A 20,306-nucleotide genomic window follows, 5' to 3' on the forward strand; every position below is an offset into this window, starting at 1 on the left:
AGAGGGGGCGGGGCGAGGCCGGGCGGGGGCCGCTGGCTCCGCCCTTTCCTGGCGGCTGGGTCTTTAACACTGCCCAGCGCACATGTCGCGGGAGGCCAGGCAGCCGCTGCTGGAAGCACACAGACGGCTGCCCGGCCGGGGCGAGGCGGGCGCCGCCGCGATGCTGCGAGGCGGACGGCGCGGGCAACTCGGCGGGCACCGCCGGGCTACGGGGCCGGGCAGCCTGCTGGCCTGGCTGATGCTGGCATCTGCGGGCGCTGCACCCTGCCCCGATGTCTGCTGCCCCCACGGCCCTTCGGGGCTGCGCTGCACCCGGCCTGGGGCCCTGGATAGCCTCCGCCACCTGCCAGGCGCCGAGAACCTGACGGAGCTGTGAGTGTCTGGCGGGCGAGGGGGCGCGGGGAAAGGCGGGCATAGCAGTGCCCCGTGGGCACGGGCTCGCCGCTTGCTTGCTGTATCAGGAGGGGCGGGCGCGGCGGGAGGCTGATACCGTGCAGCCCGCGGCTGTGCCTCGGCTTTCCTCCGCTGCCCTGGCAGCCTCCGCAGTTACTGCCTGGAAGTTGGGCTCAGGGCAGCTGCGGTGCTAGCTTCGAGGAGAGGAAAGGGAGCTCTCTGTGGACCAGATCTGAGAGAGCCCAGCCTTCTAGAAACCGCTTTCTGGAGCTCAGCCAGGAGTCCACCCTCTGCCCTATGCAGGGGGCGGTTATCTGCAGAGACAACCCCCCCCCCCAGTTTGGCATCCTCACCATCTCCCTTTTCCAGGGAGAAATCAGCCCCCTCCCCCTTCCTTGTCATGACCAGGCAACACCAATTCTCTCTGGAATTGGGAATTGAACTGGAATAGGTGGGAGGCGCTGAGGAGCCATAGCTTGGTAGTTGAGCTCTCTTCTTCCCACTTCCACCATCTCTTGTCCACACCGCCTCTTGATTTGGATGTGGGAAATGAGAGCCCCACCTGGCTTCCCTCTCCCCACCCCATCTCCCTCACCACCCTTGTCTCCCTACTTTGGGCAGGGAGTCAGGGGCCTTGCTGAGAGACTCTCCTCCCTTCGGGACCGGAAACGAAGAGGAATCTCCAGCATTTGCAGTATTCTGACATCCTGCAGTAACTGGTTACAAAATACTCAAGTACTTTTTAGCAGCGGGTGAAACCTAAGGGAGTATTCTGTACTTACTGGCCTAGAGGTACTCAAGCATCGCATGGTGGTGGCTGGAAAATACTTGAGTATTCTATGTGGCTGGCATGGCCAGCAAGACTTCTAGAAGAAGAAAGGAACTGCTAGAATATTCTCCTCCCGTGGCCTGGGGTTAGCGAATGGGCAAGGAGCCCTGACCTCATGTATGACAGGCTGGAAGGTATCTGAGGCAGGGGCCATCGATGTCTGGAAGTGACTTGAGCAGCCTGCAATAATTGGCACTGAGTTACGTGGGTATCTTGTGGTAATTAACAGGAAGGTACTTGATCTCTCTCCCTAATGGCCCTAGGGAGATGAGGAGGCAAGATGGCCTTGTCTTGGTCTGGACCTAGGTTTCTGCATGATGGGAGGGGGCCTGAGGTCCAGACTGCCACCCTCAATCCCGTCCATTCATCACTCTGGGCCTTCAAAGCAGGGCCCAGGCTCCTGAATGTTCCCCATCAGCGCTCTCTTTTCCTGATTCCCTTCCGAGCCCCTAGTAGATCCAGCTGGGGGAGGGGGTGGTGGGAAGTGTGGACAGGTTGGGGCTGGGGGGGTGGGAGGCATGCAGGGTGGTGAGCTGAGCTGTCACTCTGGGTGGGGCGGCAGTCTAACCCCTGCCTCCGCCTGCAAGGTCCCCTCCTCCTCCCTCACCCGCAGAGCTAACGAGGAGATAATGGACTCGAATAGACAGATTGATTATGAATCCAAACGAATGAGGCAGCTTTGAGCACGCTGCCTGACAGTTTGCACACCCCCAGCCACACTACTTCTCACCCCCTCCCGGGGTCCCTATAGCTCTAGGTCCTTTGGGCAGGGGCTGGTGGGGGGGTTGGCAGGACAGGGACCTACTCTCTCTCAGAGTCACTGGAGTTTTACTCCCTAGACCTCAGGGGACTGAGGACCTGATGCCTGGCTGTCCTGCAGGGGCCAAGTCTGGGAAGGGCTGGCGGGGAGGGGTCATTCAGGCTGGTCCTGGTTCCCACAATTGAGGAAAGTACAGGGTAGAGGGGGAGATTTCTGAGAACAGGCAGTGAGTCAGGGGCCCCTGTGTGTGTTGGGGGCGGGCCTGACGTGCCGCTGCAGGGCAGCTGACTTCTCAGGAACTCCCTGGCGTGCCAGATCCAGAAGCTGGACAGGGCCTGGGACGTCAGAAATCCCACAGCCCTGCATGCCTGCTTTTACTTCTTTCTTTCTCTTCTCCCCATCTTGCTTTCTCTGGATCTCTGTGCTTATCTACCTGTCCCTCTGTCTCCCTTTTCTTATCTGTCTCTCTCCTTGTCTGTCTCTGTCTCTGTGTCTCTGCCAGTCTCCTCCTGTCAGTTCTTCCTCCTAGGTGTCCCTGTTTCGCTATCTCTTTGTTTTTCTGCACCCTGCTCCCCACCCTCAGCCTTCCCATTGCCCTCTCACTGTGAAACACAGCCACTTGGTGCCTCTCCACCATCCCCAACTCTGACTCCCTCCTCTCATTGCCCCTCTCCTCCTCCCTGGGACCCTCCTGGGGCAGGGAGGGGCTCAAGGGGTCCCTGACTGACAGCCTCTATGCCTGTCACTCGCTTTGCTGAAAGATGGGGGGGGCGATGGAGGAGTTGCTTCTTGAGTGTGGGGAGGGACCAGCTTTGAGGGGGAGAGGGTGGGGTGTGTGTGTGTGTCTGTGCGTGTGCGTGTGCACAGCAGTATGGGTGAGCCCAGACAGTGGCCCCTGAGTGGTGTGTTTGGGAGCGCATATTTACATGGCCACAGGGCTTCCTTTGTTCTGGGTGGGGCAGTGGCAGGGATGAGCGTAGGCCCTTTGTGGAAGCAAGCGTTTCAGCGTGACCCCCTATTGCTGAGCGTGGGCAGGAGGGGCTCTGTGTTTAAAAGCAGAACGCCAAGCTGCAAATGGACTTGTGTGTGTTTATGAATGTGAGTATGCCCACACATTCTCACGTGTGTGTGCGTGTGTGTGTGCGCATGAGAGTTATGCAGCTATGTTTTTCCCCGTGGGATAGCGTGAGCATGCACACGGGCACACCTGTGGGTTCACGCATGCATGTGTGGGCGTGTGTGAGGAGATGTGTCTCTGTGCATATGTTTACACATCTGTGTGTGTGCATGCTTGAGTGTGTGAGAGTGTGCATGTGTGATGGTGTGAGGATGCATGCATGGGACGATGTGGCTGTGTGAGGTGGTGGGTCTCCGTGCCTATGAGAATGCATGTGTGTGGGCATGCCTGTGCATGTGTACGCGTGTAAACAGGTTTTTGTGTGACTGGATGCATGTGTGCACACGCGCGTGTGATTGGGAGGGAGGGAGGTGGGTGGGTGTGGGAACTCGAGTGTGGGCCTGCGCCCCTGTGACTCCCAACCCCTCTCCCCACAGCTACATCGAGAACCAGCAGCATCTGTGGCAGCTGAAGCTCAGTGACCTGAGGGGCCTGGGGGAGCTGAGAAACCTGTGAGGGGCTCCACACAGGGCCTGGGGGACCAGAGGGTCAGGGAGGGCTCAAGGGGCCCGGGAGGGGCGTGGGAGGACCTGAGAGGCTGAGGACGGAGGGGCTGGCCGATCAGTGAGCCCAGTGGTCTCAGGGGTCCAGGGTGGCTGAGAAAGCTTTGAGGAGGGCGGGGAGGGGTCCAGGGCTCGGCACTGGGGACTGGAGGGCTGGCATGGGCAGAGAGTGTGACCCAGGGGAGCTACGAGCCTCGGTGCTGATCCTGCTGCACCCTCCCCAGCACCATCGTGAAGAGTGGTCTCCGTTTCGTGGCGCCAGATGCCTTCCATTTCACTCCTCGTCTCCGTCGCCTGTGAGTGGCCAGGGTTGGGCAGAGGGGGGTGAGAAGACACCTAGGCCTGGGCGGCTAATGGGCTTGGCCCTCCCCAGGGAACTGTTCTGAGGAAGGCCCCAGCCTGGTCAGGGAAGTCGTTCCACCCATTCTCCTGGGGCCTTCTTCCCATCCACTTCAGGGATGGCGGTGCCCTCAGCTCCCACCCCTGCCAGCTGGAAGGTCCTTCTTGCTGCCTCACTTCCATGCTTCATGCTACAGGGGCACTTCTCATAGGTGCCTGCCTCAGTTTTCTTCCCAGGGCTCAGATACACACCAGTCCAAAGGGAGCAAGGACGGGGAGCAGGGCTCCGGGTTCTGGCCGGGACTCTTATCTCCCACCTGCTCCCTGGCCCCTGGGATAGCCTGGGAGCTGGGGGACCAGATCTGCCACTCGGGGTACTCCCCTGGGAGTCACAGCCACCCCTTCTGTAGAGGAGGGGGAGGGGCAGGGGTGGACAGGAGAGACCCTTGGAGTCCCTGGCAGGCCCTCTGAGGGTAGGAGTTCAGCTCCTCCTTCTCACCACCGGCAGGTGGAGAGATGGGAAGTGTGGTGGGAGCCTGTCATTCAGAGTTGTGCTGGGTACTCTAAACTCTTTGTGTGTCCGTGATTTAGCAACAACGACAGACAAAATGAGGTGATGTTACCTCACTGACTGTGTACTAGGGCTTCAGTTAAAAATGCGTACTCAGTGACACCTCACGATACTTAGGTCAGCGAATCTTCGCAATCAACCTGGTGAGAAAGGTAGTGTCATCTCCATGTTAGAGATGAGAATTCTGAGAATCAGACGTGTTCAGTGTCTGGGCTGAGGTCACGCAGCTGTAAGTGGCAGGACAGAGGCACACTCAGCTCTGTCTGGCGCTAAAGCGGGTAGCCTTTGTGATCCCCATGTGGCGGCTACTCTCCATCTCAGCCTCCACAAGCTGAAAGACAGCTAGGCAAGGGGAAGGGTCAGGGCAGGCCCCTCAGAGGCAGAGCGTCCCAGGAGTGGCAGCCTGGTGCAGGGCGCAGAGTACTGGAGCTGGCCCTCACCCAACTCCCCTTCTCCATCTCTACAGCTAGGGGGCTGGGGGCCTGGCGTCCCTTGCAGCCAACTTTCCTTAGTCCCTGAGGAGGGGAAGGAAGGAGGAGTGGGGAGGGAAGCCGAGGAAGGACTCTGAGATCCTCGCACGGCATCCAGCAGGGGGCAAGGGAGTGTGGAGGCCCCGTGCTCCCCCTCCTCCTCTGGCCCGGTCCTGGGCTCTGTGGGCAGGCAGCACAGATGGAGCCCCTGCCCCCAGCTGGGGCCTCAGCACTTTGCCAGCTGGGGCCAAGGCTTGGGGAGGGGGAGCGGCTGTTCCCTCGGACCACCCCGCCTCCCTGGGGTCTGGGGAGGGGGTTAAGTGGGGTTAACCCTTGTTGTCCCAGGGAGAAGAGCGGGACTCAGAGAGCCTAACCAGTCCCCCCTCTCCAGTGACTCGCCGGGCTAGTTCTAGTTGCCAGGGCTGGGGTCGGGGGAGCCAGATGTCAGCTCCCTCCTGGCTCCTCCCCTCCCTCACACTGGGTCAGAGCAAGGTCGCTCGCTCACAGGGTCTGTCTGCTCTGTCTCAACTCCCGCAGGGATCTGTCCTTCAATGCTCTGGAGTCTCTCTCCTGGAAAACCGTCCAGGGCCTCTCCCTACAGGAACTGTGAGTGTGGGGACTTCCAGGGGCAAGAGCAGCAAGTGTGTGTGTGTGTGTGTGTGTGTGTGTGTGTGTGTGTGTGTGCCCTCGGGCACTTGAACCTCTGTGTGAAGGTATGTGTCGCTGTGTCTGCGTGGAACTTTGGGGGGGTGGGGTGTTCTCTCTGGGGACTGCGTGTTTGGCTGTCCATATGCATGCTTGTGAACCCCCCATCGAAGCAGAAGCTGCAGGCCCAGCCATTGAGGTGGTGATTGCCCTGGGCACACTTGGGGTGGGGGGTGGAGAGCTGGCCTGGACAACTGATTGCGTGTGTGCTTGGGAGGCAGGGTGCTGGCGTGGTTCTCGGGGCCTGTGCACATGGGCACATCCGCCCACAGTGCTCATGGGATGGGTGGGACGGCAGTGGTCCATGTATGTTTGGTGGGCGCCTCAGGCCTCTGGGTCACCCCGGAAGGCTGTGCCCTTCTCTCCTTGTCACCCTACTTGGAGCCCTCACCTGGCTTGTCACCCTGGGGAGCCCAGGTGAGGGAATTCCATGTAGCCCACAGCTGGTTGTCTTTGACTTTCGGCATTCTATTTCTTTCAGCAGTGTCTTGTGAGGGGGGTCCATGAGAGGAACTTCTCCCGTCTCCCCACTCCTTCACCTCTAGACAGTCCACCCTGCTGTCTAACTGCACTCCCTCTTGCTGTAGTACTTCCTTCACATCTGCCCTTCCCCTGACTCTCTTGGTGTCCCCCACACCCACCAGAGTCCTGTCGGGGAACCCCCTGCACTGTACCTGTGCCCTGCTCTGGCTGCAGCGCTGGGAGGAGGAGGGGCTGGGCGGAGTGCGGGAACAGAAGCTGCAGTGTCCCGGGCAGGGGCCCCTTGCCCTCATGTCCAACACCAGCTGTGGTACGTGCTGGAGGTGGTGTGAGGGGCTGGGAAAGAGCACCATGCTTGGGGAGAGGGCATTGGGCAGGGCTCAGGGGGTGAGCCCTGAAGAGGGGCTGGGAAATGGACATTGGCAAGAGCTGGGGGAAACTGGAGGTTGGGGGGCAGGAGCAGGGGCTCTGAGGAGGGTGGGAGAAGGAGCACCGCCCTTGGTCGGGGCTTGGAGGCCACTCCCAGCTCTAACGCCCCTTGGGCATCCTGGGCCACCAGGTGTGCCCACGCTGAAGGTCCAGATGCCCAATGCCTCCGTGGACGTGGGGGACGACGTGTTGCTGCAGTGCCAGGTGGAGGGGCAGGGCCTGGAGCAGGCCGGCTGGATCCTCACGGAGCTGGAGGAGTCAGCCACGGTGATGGTGAGAAGCCCTCCACTGCCCGTGCCCCCATGCCCCCCTCCTGATTCGAGGCCTGCACAGAGCACAGGAGACAAAGACAGGGAAAGAGAGACAACAAATAAGAAGCACATAAAGGGTGAGGGACGGACCGAGATGGCTTAGACCCCTGGGACTAGGCCTTGTGCTGCTGGGCAGCCGCAGGCATGCACATGCCCTCAGGCCAGGCCCTGGCCCAGCAAGGACCCCAGGCTCCACCGATCCGCCACAACTTAGGTCCCCACTCTGGGATCAAGGTGCTGGCCACAAGAGAGAGGGTCACAGAGCCCTCACATATTGGAGCTGAACAGGGGAACCCAACAGACCAACTCTCCCATCCACCTCATTTCTAGATAAGGAAACTGAGAACCAGGGACGGGGCGCAATATTTGTGGTCCTGCACCCAGGCCAGTTCTTGGGGGCCTTTCGGTCATTTTCTGGAGACTCTGGAAGCAACATCCTCTTGAGTGTGTGATGAGCGTATTAATAAAGGAGGCACAGGTCTGGTTCCAGCTCTCTCACTAATTAATTCTTGGAGTGACTTTTGGAAAAATCCCTCAATCTGCCTGCACTTTGGTTTTCTTATCTGTCAGCTGAGGAGGTAGACATGATGGCCTTCTGATGTCCTGCCTGCCTCTGGGCACTCTGTGGCCTCTATCTCTCTTATCCAGATCGGTCTTTGGGCATCTTCCCAGGTCTTGCCCTTTGTCCTCAGGCTGGCGACGGGCAGCTGAGAGTAGCTGTAGTTGACTCAGGAGGCCTCACGGACAAGGTCAGCAGGGGCCGACGTTGGGCTGTGCCCACCCAGAAAGCTGGCCCCTCACGGGTGGACACAGAGGGTCCAGTCCCTGGAAGGAGCTGGCTCAGTGAAAGCAGGCGTGTGGTGTTCAGTTTGGAGGCCCTCGCTTTGGGAGGGGAGTCAACCCCAGAATTGCTGGTGGCCCCTGGAACAATATTGAAGGAGGAACCACTGGACCCCTGAGCAGGGGGTCCAGACATGGTGGAGGGACCACAAGCCACTGAGTGGTTCCTCCTCTCCCAGAGATCAAAGCCACTGAGAGTGAGTAATGGAAAAGGGGACAAGGCAGAAACAAGAGGCTGGGCATGACCATCTGTGGAGAGACTTTTGATAAGTTATCTGTTTTGGGAAGTTGCAGGTTTTTGCTTTTCTCTTTGGGAGCTTTACATGTTTGCTACCACTTCTGTTTTCTGGAGACTTCCTATAGAAAAGCCATACCCTAACTGGGCTAAATGGAGGGGAGGGGAGGGGAGGCTGGTCCCCCTCAAGAGTGTGAAGGGTGGCAGAGCAGCTCAGAGGGAAGAGTTCATGGGATGCCATACCCCAGGGTGACTTGCAGGAGATGGGACAGCCGAGAGAAGCTTAGGGCAGGGCTTCCCCTTGGGGTGGCTGGAACCCAGGCCTTGCATAAGAGGCTGCAGAGCTCTTCTGGAATCTTTGAACTCACATATTCCAATGGAAGCCCAGAGAAACTTCACCTTTCGTGGTATTTATTCAAGGGATTCCACATTTACAAAATTTCCAGATAAATCAGATTTGTCCACTACTTCATCTATTTTCATCATTTTATGAAAATAGCTTTCTAAGATGTCAAAAGATCATTTTGTTTACCTCTTCAGCTTACAGAATAAGAAAATCTTGGTTCAACAAGATTAAGAATTGTCTTAAGGCCATATAACGTCCATGGTGTCTTAGGAAGAGAATCTGAATCTGATTCAGTCTTTTGATGATGATTCAGAACCAAGTCACTTAGCTTCTCTCTAACTTCACTCTCTTTTTCCATCTGCCAAAGGTAGTCATCATGATTCTACCGTTGCTTCTAACTGCTGCCCTGTTACCAGCACCATCTCTTTGTTTCTGATCTTCCTTGGGCTGAGACTAAGTTTCTTAGAACTATGTGTAAAACAAGAATGAGTAGGTGGTGAGGTCCTGGCTGGTTTTCCAATTAGTTGTGCATATTTAGTACTTGGGATTTGTGACATCTATTTAGCTGTTTAGATGGTGGTTTTATGGCTTGGGGTACTTTGTGCCTATTTTGAGGTTATTTGTTGTGTTCTAGATTTTTCAGATTATTAAACAAATGATCCAGGAGAATCTGCAAACAAGCTCTAAAGGAGGGCCATTCTCTGCTATATTCTCTCCCACACCTTTTTCCTTCCCCTCCCTCCCAGCCTTCTTCCCTTTTCCATCTGGGCCAGAGGGGCTCCCCAAAGACATCAGCTCCAGCCGCCCTGCCTCCAATCCCAAGCCAGCTGAAGCTTTTCTTGATTTTCCCCTTTCTTCTATGACCCAGCAATCTGGGAGTCTGCCGTCCTTGGGACTGACCCTGGCCAATGTCACCAGTGACCTCAATAGGAAGAACGTGACGTGCTGGGCGGAGAATGACGTGGGCCGGGCTGAAATCTCCGTCCAGGTCAACGTCTCCTGTGAGTCCCAATGACTGCCCCTGCGCCCACTCCCATCCCTTCTTCCCTGAAAAGAGGATGTGAGCGTGGGGGGCTGCAGGAAAGGGGTGGGATGTGTGTGTCCACAGCTGCTCCCTCCCAGCTGTTTCCAGATTCCCATGAAAACCTGATCCTTTGAGGGAAGTCCTGGGGGCTCGTCAAGGCCAGAGGGACGGGATGGATTTCTTTTTGGCCCCTGCCCAAGTCTTGCTACCTGAAGCCCTCAACACCAGCTGCCTGCCCGTTCTCACTGCTCTGCTGTATTTCTTCATGTCCGTTCCTCCTTAGAACTTTTGCCCTACATCCTAGTTTTATTTTTTTTATTTTTAATTAATTAATTAATTAATTAATTAATTAATTAATTTATGGCTGCGTTGGGCCTTAGTTGCGGCACGCGGGGTCTTTCATTGCGGTGGGCGGGCTCTTCATTGCAGTGCGCTGGCTTCTCTCTAGTTGTGGCCCGGGCTTAGTTGCCCCTTGGCATGCGGGGATCTTAGTTCCCCCACCAGGGATCGAACCCGCAACCTGTGCATTGGAAGGCGGATTCTTAACCACTGGGCCACCAGGGAAGTCCCTACATCCTAGTTTTAAAAGAAGAAATTCCCCATCTAAGTTCCTCTTTAGGCTTACTGCCTAATTTTCCTAGGTCTGCCACAAATTATTTAAAATCTTCTATGTTATATAAATTTCTCTTCTTGTGAAACAACATACATAGATATGTACATAAAACATATACACCTTAAACAGTAATTATTCTTACCAGCAGTTCAGAAGACACTCTCTTCCTCTCCCCATTCAGAACCCCGTCCTTCTCCTCCACCCCATCCTGACTTTTGTGATAATCATTTCCTTGCTTTTAAAAATAATTTTACACATGTATGCTTCCCTATCAATATGGTTGAGTTTTGTCTGTTCTTGTACATTATATAAATGGAATCATACCTCGTATTATTTTGTGTCTAGTTTCTTCTGCTCAACATTATTTTTTTTTAAGATTTATTTATTATTTATTTTATTTATTTTTGGCTGCGTCGGGTCTTAGTTACGGGATCTTAACGGGATCTTTGTAGAGGCATGAGGGATCTTTCGTTGACGCGTGCGGGTTTTCTCTCTCTAGTTGTGGCACGCAGGCTCCAGAGCGCTTGGACTCTGTAGTTTGTGGCACGCGGGCTCTCTTGTTGAGGTACGCGAGCTCAGTAGTTGTGGCGCGTGGGCTTAGTTGCCCCGCGGCATGTGAGATCTTAGCTCCCTGAGCAGGGATTGAACCTGCGACCCCTGCATTGTAAGGCAGATTCTTTACCACTGGACCACCAGGGAAGTCCCTCAACATTATTTTTGTAAGATTCGTCCACGTTAATGGGAGTAACTATTAGTTCATTCAGTTCACTGCTGAGTAGTATTCCATTGCCTGAGTGCTGGCTGGAATTCCAGTATCGTGTGTGCGTATGTGTTTTTATATATATATATATATTTATTTATTTATTATTATTATTTTTCTATTATTGAGGGGCTTTTGCTTCTTTCAGGTTGGGTCTATTTCAAACCCATATCTTTTTTCAAAAAGTTTTTAAACAGTGTGTATATATATATATATATATATATATATATATATATATATATATTTGTTTGATGTTTAGCCCCCCTTCCTGATCTTCTTAGGCTTGATTACACTTAATTTTTCTACATCCCTCATCCAAAAGACTCCATGTCTAATTTCCATAAGCTGGTACCCTACTTCTCTAGGACTGTTACTTATTTTCTTTAAACCCACCACTTAAGTGTTTTTTTTTTTTTTTTCAAGGAATTATTTATTTTTTGGCTGCATTGGGTCTTTCTTGCTTCACGCGGGCTTTCTCTAGTTGCGGTGAGCAGGGGCTACTCTTCGTTGCAGTGCGCGGGCTTCTCATTGCGGTGGCTTCTCTTGTTGCAGAGCATGGGCTCTAGGCACACGGAGCTTGGGCTCTAGGCACACATGGGCTTCAGTAGTTGTGGCTCGTGGGCTCTAGAGCGCAGGCTCAGTAGTTGTGGCGCATGGGCTTAGTTGCTCCGCGGCATGTGGGATCTTCCCGGACCAGGGCACGAACCCGTGTCCCCTGCCTTGGCAGGCAGATTCTCAACCACTGCGCCACCAGGGAAGCCCCACTTAAGTTTTTTAAGCTTGAGTTTTATATACCTGCTGCCTGATTTATTTAAGATTTACTGTCAGTTTTCTTCAAAACGTCTCTCCTTATGAATGGCTTAGGGCCTGCTGACCAGTTTCTCTTAGGCCTACCCCCTGATTTCCAGCTGTACACTCCCACCCCCACCTAGGATTTGTCAGGTCTGCAGCTGCTTCCGGACTCTCTCTGTCCCCTCTCTGGCCCGCAGTCCCCGCCAGTGTGCATCTGCAGCCAGCGGTGGAGCAGCACCACTGGTGCATCCCCTTCTCCGTGGACGGGCAGCCCACGCCCTCTCTGCGCTGGCTCTTCAATGGCTCTGTGCTCAACGAGACCAGCTTCATCTTCACCGAGTTCCTGGAGCTGGCAGCCAATGAGACCGTGCGACACGGCTGCCTGCGCCTCAACCAGCCCACCCACGTCAACAATGGCAACTACACGCTGCTGGCTACCAACCCCTTGGGCCAGGCCGCCGCCTCCGTCATGGCCGCCTTCATGGACAACCCTTTCGAGTTCAACCCTGAGGACCCCATCCCCGGTGTGAGGGCCACCCAGAACCCTGCCCCCTCTCCCTGGGTTCCACCTGGGTACAGATCCAGGTGTCCAGGGATGCCTGGCCCACTTCCTGCTGTGATCCTGACCTCAGAAGTTGGAGTGCCTGGTCTTGGACAGAAAGGAGCCTGGGGTTCTGGTGTCCAGCTCTGCGCTGTCCTCCTTGCCCCTGCCTCCCCCAAACCCCAGGAGTCCTGAACCCCTGAGCTCTTCCATTCACTTGGGCTGGCTGAAGAGAGAGCCACGCACCAGGGCATCCCTGGCCCAGCTGGAAAAGGGCCACGTGCATCTTCTCCCTTGAGGTCCAGCAGCTCCACCTCCCCATCCCACCCCCACCCACGAAGGGATGAGTCCCAGAGGGGGAAGGGGATGCACTGCTCTTTTCCCCATCTGATTGCTTTCTCTCCTCCCTCCTGCTGCAGTCTCCTTCTCGCCAGTGGGTGAGTAGCCCAGGCTGGAGGGGAGGTTCTGTCTGGTCCCTGGAGCTGCGGCTGGGGCAGGGGGTACAGTTAACCTGATCCTTGAGGGGTCAGCTGGGGCCAGGGTGGGGAGTCGGTAGAGGAGACACAGTGTATGCCAAAGCCTATCCTTCCTGCCCTGTGTCCCCATAGACACCAACAGCACATCCGGAGACCCAGTGGAGAAGGATGAAACACCTTTTGGGGTGAGCGTGGGAAGTGGAAGCTTGTCCAGAACTTTAGATTCAGGAGGCCGGGCTAGAGGCTCATCTGCATGTCATTTCTGGTCAGAGCACAGAGATCAGTAGAATCTGGCCTGAGCTTAATCAGCCCCCTTTACAGCCGTGACTTGGAGGCCCCAGGGGAGGAGGAGGCAGGTCTGGGGGCCTGGCTCTGGGCATCTATGCGGGATGGAGAAACAGTTTGCTGTGGGGGAGCTCTGAGAGTGCAGACAACCCCCAAATCTGACCACCCCACACCCTCAGGTCTCCATGGCTGTGGGCCTGGCTGTTTTTGCCTGCCTCTTCCTTTCTACGACGTTTCTTGTGCTCAACAAATGTGGACGGAGGAACAAGTTTGGGATCAACCGTGAGTTGGGAGGCTGCAGAATGGCTGTCTGTCAGTCTGTTCGTCTGGCTTTGTTTCCTGCTGGCTCTTCCCCACTCTGTCCTCTCTGTGGGGGCCTGTGCACACGTGGAGTTCTACAGAGTGTGTGTTTGGGGTATACGAGGACTGGCTATGGGGCTTGTGAATATGAGTTTGTCGGTGCTGGAGCCGGGGTAGTTTCAGAGGTAGCATCTGCTAATTGGTGGCTGGATTGTAGTCAAACACTAAGTGGGTCTGGGAGGTCTGGGCTCTGCGGGGGGGGCAGTGGGGGAGTTCTCTGGTGGCCCACGGGGCCTGGGGTTGGACAGGAGCCAGATAGAGAATGGCCATAGTGCCCCCCCTTCCTCCTGCCTGCTGTCTTGCTTCCTAGCTCTTCTGTTCCTCCCATGCAAGTTATGAGGTGGGGTCGCCTGGCACGCTGCAACCTGACAGGAGCTAGAGTGTGTGCCTGGGCTGTGACCCCGCCATTTGACTGTGTCTCCTCCCCAGGCCCCACCGTGCTGGCTCCAGAGGATGGACTGGCCATGTCCCTGCATTTCATGACATTGGGTGGCAGCTCCTTGTCTCCCAGCGAGGGCAAAAGCTCTGGGCTCCAAGGCCACATCATTGAGAACCCACAGTACTTCAGTGATGCCTGTGAGGGGCTGGGTCAAGGGTGCGGGCGAGCCTGTGTGTGTGTGTGTGTTTGTACGTGTGTGTGTGCATGTGGAGAAGCCCCTGTGTGCCATTGCCTTTGCCCACCCCAGGCCTGAACAAGCCTTCCCTCCCACCCCACTGCCACCCACGTCCACATCATGTCATGGGGCTTGGTGAAGGTGTGAAGGCTCACTTTCAGTGTCCATCCTCCCCTTTGCCTGGCACCCCCTGTGCAGAGCACAGCCCTGCTGGACAGTCCTGTCCTTGCCCCTGTCCCATCCTTCCCAAGACTGGGGCTCTTGTCTGATCCTGCAAGCCTCCCTCAGGTGTTCATCACATCAAGCGCCGAGATATCGTGCTCAAGTGGGAGCTGGGTGAGGGCGCCTTTGGGAAGGTCTTCCTAGCTGAGTGCCACAACCTGCTGCCTGAGCAGGACAAGATGCTAGTGGCCGTCAAGGTAAGACCTTGGCCATGCGATATTGCTGGCCCGGGCCCCCCTCCCAGAGCACCATCATTCCAGGGTGGGGTGCTCAGGCTGGTGGGTGGGAGGCTGGGGTCTGGCATGGTTCACGACTTGGGGGTGGATGGGTCACCTTGGACGTGGGGAGGTCAAGGCTGGGCCCCCATCCAGGCCCGTCCCTGCCCCTACCATCCAGGCGCTGAAGGAGGTGTCTGAGAGCGCCCGGCAGGACTTCCAGCGGGAGGCCGAGCTGCTCACCATGCTGCAGCACCAGCACATCGTGCGCTTCTTTGGCGTCTGCACCGAGGGCCGCCCGCTGCTCATGGTCTTTGAGTACATGCGGCATGGTGACCTCAACCGCTTCCTCCGGTATGAGAGCCTGGCCCTGGCGCTGGCCCCTGGCCCATCGTCCCTTCCCTACAAGCACATCCCTGCTTGTCTGCTGAACTGAGGGGGGTGGGACACCAAGAAGGAGCAGGAAGGCCCTGTCCGCGAGGCAAATGTGAGGCAAGTGTGTGAATGTGAGGAGAGTCCGTGCGGAGAACAGAGCGGCAATGTCAGGGAGGTTGCATTAGCAGAAGTCACGAGCTGAATCTTCAGGATGGGTGGGCTTTGCAGAGACTGTGTGTGTGCAAGTGCGTGTGGCACACAGAAGCCAGGCCTGTAGGAGGTGGCAGTTTTGATAACTACGATAACAGCAATAACAGACATTTATCAGGCACTTTCCACGCTCCAGGCACTGTGCTATATATTTTATAATTCATTCTAATTATGACTGTATGTGCTTATACATATATGTCTGTATAATAATATAAATGTATATTTATTTTTCATAGTCTCCTAGCATATATGGCAATTTATACTTGAAGAAAGTTACCAAAAATTCGTTTCTTTGGCTTTGGACAGAACAACTCTGATATGTTAACTAATTTGTACTGATAATTTTAATAACTTCAAGAAATGTACCCATTTCTCAGATGAGGCTTAGAGAGGTTAAGTGACTTGCTCAAGGGCACACAGGTAACAAATGGTCCAGGGAGATGTGACCCCAGGCAGAGCCCTGCTCTCAACCCCTGACCGTGATGGTCACATATTCCCTTCGTTGCGTCCTACTCCGATGAGGTGGACCCCCTGTGAGGTTGGGGCCATGTGAGGCAGGGAAAGGGCCAGGGTTTGGAATCAACTGCGACTTACTAGCTGCGCCTATTTTGCCAAGTAGATTTCCTCTCTGGCCTCAGTTTCCCTACCAGTAAGAGGGACAACGTGGGACTGTGGTTCTGGATGAGTGTGCTTGTACAGCTGATGGTAGTGATTTGGTCTCCAGACATCCCTTTGGGAGTGACAGGTCATTCGTGTAGCCAGGCTGCAAAATTCAGCTGGGAGAGACCCCAGAGTCTGAGCTTATCTTGAGCATCGGGAGAAGCCAGTGGAGGATGTGGAGCGGGAAGGAGGTGAGGGCAGACCTGAGGTTAAATGTGGAGGTGAATTGTCTCAGAGGAACCCAAGTCAAGAGGAGGCCAAAGAGGAGCCCTTCCCCTTACTCACCAGATGCGGTGTGGGCTCTGTGCTAGGGACCGGCTGCAAGCCAGGATCCATCTGGGGTCCAGGATGGAGGAAAAGCAGCTTTATATAGTGGATAGAGCACGGGTAAACCAAAGGAGGGAAACATGAAAGCTCCTAGATGAGTCTAGAAGACTTCCCCTAGGAGGGGCCATCTATTTCTCCTCGCCTCTGGGCCTCTACCTCTGCCTGGTACACTGGGTCTCCTTCCCAGCCCCTTCACCCACCCCTGTCCCCGACCCCTTCAAGTGGCTTACCCACCTCCCTTCCCAAGGGCTTGAGTGTCAGTTTAGATGTCTCTTCTTCCAGGAAGCCTTCCCTGACTTCTTCCATCCCTACCCTGAGTGCCCATCAGGTGCCCCCCACACTGCACTGCTGTAACCTGTTTATCTGCATCCTACCCTCCACTGTAGCTCTGGTGCTTGGCACATTGGAGATGTTACCTGGAATAAGTGAAGAAATAAATTGTTGAGGAGAAAGTTGGCCAGTAGGAAAGGGCAGTACTGACAAAACCATCAGTCAGACAGCTTCAGAAGAAGGAATATTTGGGGAATGGAGATGAATGATCAGGGACTGGTCTGGAGGGATGGCTGTGGGGAGGAGGAGGGCATCCTGGAAACCTTTGGAAGGAAGGCTGGATACCGAGGGCAAAGGTGAGAGAGACAGGAATCAAGGGCGACCACATTTCAGGCTCACAGCCTGGGTGGGGGATGTTCCCTTCACTGAGGCAGGGGCAGGCCTGGGGGAAGATGCTGAGCACCTTCGCAAGGGCTGAGTTGGAGGTGTACCCGGGCAAGAGATGTAGGGGCCAGTGGGCAGCTCCAGTGGGCTTGGAGTTCAAGGGGGCTGCCTGAGAGGAAGGCATTAATGTGGAAAGTGTGGGCACCAGTGGAAGCTCTAGAGGTGGGGCACACCAGCCGCCCCCCATCCCGGTCCCTCCAGACAGCTGCCTCCCCTGTTCTTTCCTTCCTCCATTCCCTGAGTCCCTTCCCCCACCCCCCAACCCCCAGCTCCCTGGGCTCCCTTCTCTCAGGCTCCTGGGGGTTCTCTCCTCCCAGCCTATCCTTCTCCCTCACTCTTTCTCGAAGGTCCCACGGGCCTGATGCCAAGCTGTTGGCTGGCGGGGAGGACGTGGCTCCAGGGCCTCTGGGCCTGGGGCAGCTGCTGGCCGTGGCTAGCCAGGTCGCCGCGGGGATGGTGTACCTGGCGGGTCTGCACTTCGTGCATCGGGACCTGGCCACGCGCAACTGTCTGGTGGGTCAGGGACTAGTGGTCAAGATCGGCGATTTCGGCATGAGCAGGGATATCTACAGCACCGACTATTACCGCGTAAGTCTTTCACCCCGACCCCTCCCACAGCATCCAAACTGCAGACACGCTAATGCCGAGTCCTCCTCCAGTGCCTGCCCTTGCTGGGCACGCCCTCCTCTTCCTCAGGCGGTGTGGTGTCTGAGACTCTCTGGCTCTGGTTTTTAACCCTCCTCCTACCCCCTCGGCCCCCAGTGGAGGAGGGTCTGTCTCCACTATCGCGGAGGGAAACGGCACCATCGGTTTTTCCCTTTTAGCCCTGGGCCGGAGAGCCACTTCTATTTATTTTTAATGACGGGACTGGGGGCGGGTCTGCGTCAGGAGAGGCTGTCGGCGGTGGGCGCCCGCAGGAGGTGACGCGGCGCCCGCAGGAGGTGACGCGGCGCCCGCAGGAGGTGACGCGGCGCCCGCACGCCGGCAGGTGGGAGGCCGCACCATGCTGCCCATCCGCTGGATGCCGCCGGAGAGCATCCTCTACCGCAAGTTCACCACCGAGAGCGACGTGTGGAGCTTCGGCGTGGTGCTCTGGGAGATCTTCACCTACGGCAAGCAGCCCTGGTACCAGCTCTCCAACACAGAGGTCAGCCCCGCTCCGTGGGTCATTCCCTGCCGGCCACCCTTTCCCCGCCCCTTCGGGTCCCTTTTTCAGGAAATTCTGTCCCCTTCTGCCCCTCATCCCACTGCCGGCAGGTCGGGCACCCATCCAGCATCCCGCTGACACTGCTCTCTCCACCCCAACCCTGTTCTTTTCTCACATTCTTCCTTCTCCTATTCTAACTGGCTCCTGGGGGAACCTCAAAGCACTTATAAATGGAGCCCAGACCCCCATCCCTAGCTGCATTTTATAGACCTAGTAGGCATCATCAGGGTGAAAGGGAGAGGCATGGAAAGAGGAACACAATACGAGAGGGCCTGACGCTGCAGCAGGAAGGCTGGAGGTTAGACTGTAAGAAGGACGGTCCTACACCTCCCCTTGCCCTCCTGGCTGGGCACAGGTGTTCCCTCTCCCAGAGCAGCTCCCCCCCCCACCCCCTCCTTGGCTCGCAGCTGTCAGTTTCCATTTCTCCTCCTAATGCAGTCTGCTCCCTGGAGGCTGGTGGCGTGGGAGAGAGGGTTATAGATTTTAATTTTCTCAAGCACTGAGAGAAGGAATGGAATTAGTGCCGCCCATAACCCAAGTCCTCTAATGGCGAGGGAGGGAAGAAGGGGGTAAGAGACTCCAGGCCCTTCAAGCATCTCCCTGCCACAATCTCTCCTTCCTTGGATCCCTTAGCTGCTCTTGCAGTCCTTCCTGGAGTTTAACTTTGATCTTTCCTGCTGCAGTTTTCTTTTAAGAGCAGTTAGGTCCCCACAGAGTGGTACCTACAGAAGAGAAAAAAAGTGGGGTTGCCCTCTACCTTAAAATGCAAGCCAGCCACTTTTCAAGGCCTTTACCTGCAACCCTGCTCTGTTTTCTTTTTGCCCTCTGGAGCTGAGAGATGGAGAACCCTTCCCTTCTTCCATGCAGCCCTCAACACTAAACTGATGGATTTGGCAAATGCCTTGGCCCCTCCCCTTCCTTGGCCCACCTGGCAAGTCTTCCTAGGGTCTGATTCCAGCCCTTTGGGATACAATTCTACCCCAGCCCAACCCTCCCAGGGTCTCTTTAGCTTTAATCCTTCCACTGCTCAGTGTCAGAGTGGAAAGGAATCTTGGGATTCACTGCATCCTTTCAGATTATTAGTAGCCACGAGGCCCAGACGTATCGTATGACCTGCCTTGGGAGCTTCAGTGAGGCAGAGGCAGTGCTGGGTCTGGCCTCACTCTCCTGCCCCCAGCCCAGTGTGCCCTCTTCTCTCTCCCTCTGGTGGCCCCAGGCGATCGAGTGCATCACGCAGGGACGTGAGCTGGAGCGGCCGCGTGCCTGCCCACCGGAGGTCTACGCCATCATGCGGGGCTGCTGGCAGCGGGAGCCCCAACAACGCCACAGCATCAAGGATGTGCACACCCGGCTGCAAGCCCTTGCCCAGGCGCCTCCTGTCTACCTGGATGTCCTGGGCTAGGAGGCTGGCCCAGGGGCTGGGTAGCCGGAATACTGCAGCCTGCCCTCAGCGACCCCCATGGCTCCCAGCAGCCCCAGGGTGATCTCAAAGCATCTAACTCACCCTCAGCATGCGGGAGGGGACAGGTGGGGTCTGGGAGCAGAGGATGTCCCTGCTTCTCTAGACAGGGTTCCGCCATAGCAATTATATTTATTATCCCTTGGCTGTGTCTCTTGCCAATTCTTGGGATGGTGTCGTTCTGGGAGGGGGTTATGGGGACTCAGGTAGGGGGATGACTCTCCGGGATCCTCCCCCTCTCTGCTTAGCCTCAGCCACCTACCCCTACTGCACGCAGCCGTCACCTCCACCTTGTAGTGGTGGGTTGCCTCCCAGTCCCATGGTCATCTTGTCCGCCTGGCGGTGAGGCAGCCTCAGGTCGAGCTTCCCGGACCTTCAGACCCTAATTGCCTATCTCTGTATTTCATTCAGGAAGGCTGCAGTAGGAGGGATTGAAGTTAGATGTGGAGGTGGACAGGATGGAAGCATTGGTGGGGTGAGTGTTCCTTGTATTGGTGTGCCCAGAGCAGAGCAAGCACACAATGCAACAAAAGGTTGAGAAAGAAAAGGGGGGGACAGCTTGCGTATGTGGGCGCATGTGTGCATGAGAGCACACGTGCGCGTGCATGCCCACGTGTGTGTGTGTGTGTGTGTACATGTGGCAGGGACAGGGAAGGAGTAGGATAAAGGAATGGTTGAGGGAAGCAGGACCGCTTGTTCCTTCCCCTCTGTCACTCTTCTTGGCTCTAAGTGCTTTGAGATCCATACCTGGAGGCCAGGAATTGAGCAAGGTGGCTGTTTCCTAAGGACCAAGCCATCTCCCCATTCCATTCTGCCCGAGGGAGGAGGTAAGCTCTCCCTTCCCCTCTGTCCCTTGGAACACCACTGGCCCGAGGCCACCACTGGCCCGAGGCTTCTGTCAGCTCCGAGGCTGGGTGAGGTCCCCCACCCCAGGACCTGGACCCTGCCCCCATCTTCCTCACCCTGGAGCCAGGGAGGAGCAATTTCCTCCCACCCTCAGCCCCATCACTTCCAATCACCTGCCCAGCTCCTGCAATAACCCACGCTCCCCATGGCTCCTCAGG

General features: G+C 56.3%; 1 protein-coding gene across 1 annotated transcript; it reads left to right on the forward strand.

Moving 5' to 3' along the window:
* Positions 1–160: 160 nt before the first annotated feature.
* On the forward strand, positions 161–19,297 carry NTRK1 (neurotrophic receptor tyrosine kinase 1). Its single transcript, XM_036836292.1, has 17 exons — positions 161–372; positions 3,537–3,611; positions 3,887–3,958; positions 5,580–5,648; positions 6,392–6,537; positions 6,787–6,929; positions 9,257–9,389; positions 11,775–12,101; positions 12,538–12,555; positions 12,727–12,779; positions 13,059–13,161; positions 13,669–13,815; positions 14,142–14,272; positions 14,472–14,644; positions 16,924–17,164; positions 17,565–17,723; positions 19,000–19,297. The coding sequence occupies exons 1-17, from the start codon at positions 161–163 to the stop codon at positions 19,183–19,185; spliced, it is 2,388 nt and encodes a 795-aa protein (XP_036692187.1). The 3' UTR covers positions 19,186–19,297.
* Positions 19,298–20,306: the final 1,009 nt, after the last annotated feature.

Source organism: Balaenoptera musculus, chromosome 1 (genome assembly GCF_009873245.2).
Source record: "Balaenoptera musculus isolate JJ_BM4_2016_0621 chromosome 1, mBalMus1.pri.v3, whole genome shotgun sequence".
In the NCBI taxonomy this organism is placed as follows: Eukaryota; Metazoa; Chordata; class Mammalia; order Artiodactyla; family Balaenopteridae; genus Balaenoptera; species Balaenoptera musculus.

Bases quoted from the DNA above. Each gene is read 5' to 3' on its own strand.
- NTRK1 (XM_036836292.1), top strand. From the start codon at position 161: ATGCTGCGAGGCGGACGGCGCGGGCAACTCGGCGGGCACCGCCGGGCT. The intron at 6,930-9,256 runs GTGAGAAGCCCT...TCTATGACCCAG, and splicing joins AGGAGTCAGCCACGGTGATG to CAATCTGGGAGTCTGCCGTC. The intron at 14,645-16,923 runs GTATGAGAGCCT...TCTTTCTCGAAG, and splicing joins GACCTCAACCGCTTCCTCCG to GTCCCACGGGCCTGATGCCA.